The following is a 4565-nucleotide window of genomic DNA, read 5'->3' as shown; positions in this document are numbered from 1 at the left end:
TTGTTCCAAAAATGTTAAAACTTTTGTAACGAGAAGAGAACATTGCAGATGGTGGCATGTATGGTGACATATTACATATGACCTCATTTTTCAGCACATGTAAGGGTACTACATCATCATCATCATCATTGTGTTTTAGTTTTTATGTTTACCAACAAATATTCCGGCAAGGCTAGATAGTCATGGGGGCACATCATCATTACCAATCTTTATTTTTGTCAACAACAAAAAACCGTTCGACCGAAACAGGAACTTCATGAGACTTCTAATTTTTTTCCTTGACAAAATTATTACTGTGAATTCTTGTGGCAACCTGTGTGGTATTATCTAGTGTTTTAAAAACATAATGATTTTTCTAATGTATGCATTTCAGCCCTCATTTGGGAGCAAAGAAAAATCTTAGGAATTTCAAAAGAATGGCATTTCTATATAGATTTTTCTTTTGCAGAATATAGAGATTTTACTTTGACGCAGTTTGGAGTAGAGAAATGGTTGTCCTTGATTCCAGTGAATTTCATATTCATACAGTCTCGATTGTGTGTCTCTCCTATATGACATCCAAACAACATGTGTGAAATTTTCATGCTGGATTTTTCCTACATATAGTATTTGAAACTTTCTTTTTGAATTTTTTTAGGGGGAACTTTCTTGTTTGACATAAATGATATTCACTAGTTGTTGTTCCTTTTTACATCTCTGTAATATTTTGAGTTTCTCTTCGCGTTTCAAATCGGGCCTATACTTTGGGCCCATACACAATGGGTTGCCACTATCTCTGGAGGCCCAAGCACACTGGTGAGCGACCAAATTCTCTTGCACACACGACGGCGAACCTCTCGGGAAAAATAAGGCGACGCGACGGCGCTGGAGCCGGCGGCCACTCCACACACCCCACAGCGCGCTCAGGCGAACGAGCGGATCAAGACCAGGCGCATCGGCGGTGCCCCCTGCTTCGCGGCCGTCTTCACCGGTGCCGTGGGGATCATCGCGCCCTCTGCAGCCGACTTGTAAGCATTCTCCGGTCTTTACTCCTCGCTTGCACTTGGATCTTCAAATGTGACCGGAGGGCTGGCATTTTGGGTGTTTTTTCGCTCTTCGAGCACGGAGTCCAATCAAATCCGATGATCTGATCGAAACCATGATGTAGAGTTCAGGATAGTTTTGCAACGCAGGCATTGGGATGAGGCCGGCACATGTTATTGCCTTGCAGCTGTATGATGAAATGCTTAAGCCAGATACGATGATTATAGAAGCTATTTCCTCCATGATTGTTCGAGCTGTTACCGCCTTGTATACTTATGCTTATTCACTTAGAGAAACAACAAGGTTCTGATGTGGCCAATGAGCCTCACTAGTCACTACTCACTGAACATTGTTTGGATGCGCAAGGCTTGGGTTTGATATCTGTGTATTTTGGTCCCCTTTTTTTGTTGCGGCACTGCCAGTGGTCACTCAAAATAAAATGTCGGTTTACTTTGCAGAATTTTCCATCAGGTTTTGCACTTGTGGCAGTGTGGACGCCTATGATTGAGTAAGTCATGAGGGGAAAACTTTGGATAAGATTTGCTCCCTTTCTTTCTAAGCGTTATGTCTCTACCTGCCGGACATCCTCACTGTCTCCATCTTCGTCGAGCTCGGTAATACAACCATGGCTCTTTATTGGTCTCGGTAACCCCGGTGAGAAGTACCAATCCACCAGACACAATGTAAGTTCTCCTTCTCATCTTTTGTTTGGAATTCACTGGCTCACCTTTATTCTCATAATTCTGTTGTGTTGTTTCTTGCCTTGCAGGTTGGGTTTGATATGATAGATGCATTTGCAGAGTCTCAGGGCATATCCCTGACCACACATCATTTCAAAGCACTATTTGGTGAAGGTTGGCTCCATCTGTATATCCCTCAGAAACAATGTTTCTCTTTACTCTTTGGGTAATGCATATTATGTTTCCAAAGTACAAAGAGCTGAATTGAATTGTTGTGCCGGCCTTCCGCAGGGGTGGTAGATGGTGTCCCTGTTTTGCTTGCCAAGCCTCAAACATACATAAATCTGAGCGGTGAATCTGTAAGCAACAGTTTTGGAGGACTTCTTCAAATTTAATACTATGCATTTTTCATGTGATGCACTTCATTTTAACTAGCTCGACTGTGAACCACGACAGCATTTTAAATGCTTGTGATGCTGACACCCCTCTGTTTTTCCTTTCCTCATTACAGGCTGGTGCACTTGCTGCCTATTATAAACTGCCACTTCACCGTGTCATAGTGGTGAGCGCTTGTTTTCTAATCTTCATCAGTGCCATCTTATATAATGATCTGACTTCTCTGTTTTATGAGTTTTAGGCATATGATGACACAGACCTTCCATGTGGAGTTCTCCGTTTGCAACCTAAAGGAGGATATGGACGTCATAATGGGTTGGTAAACCTTAACTCTATGTGCTCTCTGAAAGAGTTTTATTCCTGTATCAAAAGATTCCAAAGGGAAAACCAGATATTCATGCATTGTGTTTAAATACAGAAATAATAAAAAGCATAGACCTGCAATTTATCAGTTAAAAATGTCAGACCGTTGTCTTAGACCTCTAATCTAGTCTGTTGGTATGCTCTTAGGAGATACACTGTTTCAGTGAATTGGTAATCATTGTGCTACTTATCTTTGAGAAACAGAGATTGCCAGAACTTCTCTTCCGTTTTGTAGATTTTTTTACAAGTGGGAAAAGGCTTGTTCAGTTCATTGATAAAGCAGGTGTACTGAATTAGTAATTATACTTCATGTTTGTTTCTGTATTCCTGAATGTGCACGTTTTTTTCTTTTCATTTCATCATGCTACCATGATCCTTTTAGTGCACTTGTTTCTACTGGCCATTTAACATAGACTTTGCCATTTAGTCTGTTACTTGAAAATCATCTTCCGAACATGAGCACTCTTTAATGAGTGTCATAGAATTCTCCATCATTAAATTTGGTATTTGCGTATGGATGCAGACCATCGGCACTCTCAAATCTATGTGATGTTCTGTTAGATGAGGGCTTTATTTAATCTTGACAGGAAACATTTACCTTGTTAGTTTATCAGGTTGAAGAGTGTGATCTACCATTTTCGCAAGAACCGGGAATTTGGTCGATTAAGGATTGGTAGGTTTGGCAGCTGCAGGATTCAAATTCTATTTTCCTTTTCTGAACCCCCCAAAAAAAAATCATAGTTGGCATATGTAGGAATTGGACGACCGCCCGGTCAGATGGATCCCAAAGCTTTTGTGCTTCAGAAGTTCAATAAGACTGGTCGGGAACGGGTAAATCTTTATTGCTTTTACCATATAGTTCAAGTTTAATGTTATGCTTATTTTTCTATCTTGTCTTAATTGTTATTAGCTCTTAATATTAAAACGACTTCGTCTGTTCTATGGGTACATGATCATGTCCGTTAATTTGCTAGGACAGGTATGACCAAACAGTATTGTATAAGCAAGCTCTTAATTTAATCTACATCAGTTAAACCTTGGCGAGTTTTTTGCAACATTTCTTGCAAATGGCAAACACCTTATTTGTACAGGCAGTTTTAATTGAGTAGCCCATTTTATGGGTGCATACTTCTATTGCTACTATTTTTAATTAGTACTCCAGAGTCAGCAGTAGGGGGAATCTTGGACATTAAGATGGTTTACAAAACATAAAGTTGGTGACCAGTATATTCTGAGACAACACAACTTAGTCATATCATCTTCATATGATCAAACTAGATGCACATAGATATTGTGCTTCAAATCGAAGATAGCATGACTGACTGACCGGCTGACTGGAGGGGTGTTGCTGTTTTGAACCTAGATTGATTCGGCCATAAAAGAGGGATGCGGCATTCTGAAGATGGTGGTGACCAAGGGTCTGACGGAGGCGGCGAGGGTGTCAAATGTGGATCAGAAGTACAAGCATCTGGTCTCACATGACCAGCAGTTGTAATCCAAGATGGCCACAAACCGCTTGGGCCTGGAGAAACGCTGTGTGTGTTTTGTAAGTTGTGACGTGCTTGTTCGGCCTCAAGTTTTAACAGCATGGTAAAAGATGTATAACATCAACAGTTGTCTCTCGATGAGCAGCCTACATGGCAAGCCTTAGGCACGAACAATGTGGATCTGAGCGTGGTACGGGCCGGGGACCGTCGTCTCCATCTCATCTCCTGTCGCAAATAAGAGAAACTTGGCAGAAGTGTCGGCTCCCTTTTACTAGAACCTGATCCCTCCACGTAGGAACGAACGCAGATCACTGGCGGCACCCCAGAAATGGCATAGGAAATGCAGACCGATATCTCAGCTTAGTAGTAGTAGTAAGTAGTAAGTAGCATTCGAAATTCAAAGCCTACGATTTCCTCTCGAGCATGGGAGCAATTTCGTTCAGGTTTTCTACCTACAACTACAAGAGGAAGGAAGGAAGCACAGTGGACTGGAGTGGAGCGGCGGCAGCAGTACCTGTGTGGCGTGGGCATGGCAGTGTGACATCGCCCACACCAACACGTCTCCCTCGTCTCATCTCCAGTGAGTCACAGACCAATACCATGATGGCCACCCGGG

The 4565-nt window shown here is 41.9% G+C and overlaps 1 protein-coding gene across 3 annotated transcripts; it reads left to right on the top strand.

Annotated features, from left to right (window-relative positions):
• Nucleotides 1-798: 798 nt before the first annotated feature.
• On the top strand, nt 799-4087 carry LOC123431228 (CRS2-like protein, chloroplastic). Of its 3 annotated transcripts, none has more exons than XM_045115051.1 (9): nt 799-1007; nt 1482-1706; nt 1793-1877; nt 1995-2062; nt 2215-2265; nt 2341-2414; nt 3077-3135; nt 3204-3293; nt 3826-3914. In XM_045115051.1, the coding sequence occupies exons 2-8, from the start codon at nt 1539-1541 to the stop codon at nt 3275-3277; spliced, it is 579 nt and encodes a 192-aa protein (XP_044970986.1). In that variant the 5' UTR covers nt 799-1007; nt 1482-1538; the 3' UTR covers nt 3278-3293; nt 3826-3914. The 3 variants fall into 3 exon arrangements, with proteins under 3 accessions (XP_044970986.1, XP_044970984.1, XP_044970985.1); XM_045115049.1 differs by having other exon boundaries at nt 808-1007; nt 3217-3293; nt 3826-4087; XM_045115050.1 differs by lacking the exon at nt 799-1007 and having other exon boundaries at nt 1442-1706; nt 3217-3293; nt 3826-4087.
• Nucleotides 4088-4565: the final 478 nt, after the last annotated feature.

The sequence above is a fragment of the Hordeum vulgare genome, chromosome 2H (genome assembly GCF_904849725.1).
Source record: "Hordeum vulgare subsp. vulgare chromosome 2H, MorexV3_pseudomolecules_assembly, whole genome shotgun sequence".
Classification (NCBI taxonomy): Eukaryota; Viridiplantae; Streptophyta; class Magnoliopsida; order Poales; family Poaceae; genus Hordeum; species Hordeum vulgare.
This window is presented reverse-complemented; position numbering and strand designations above follow the sequence as displayed.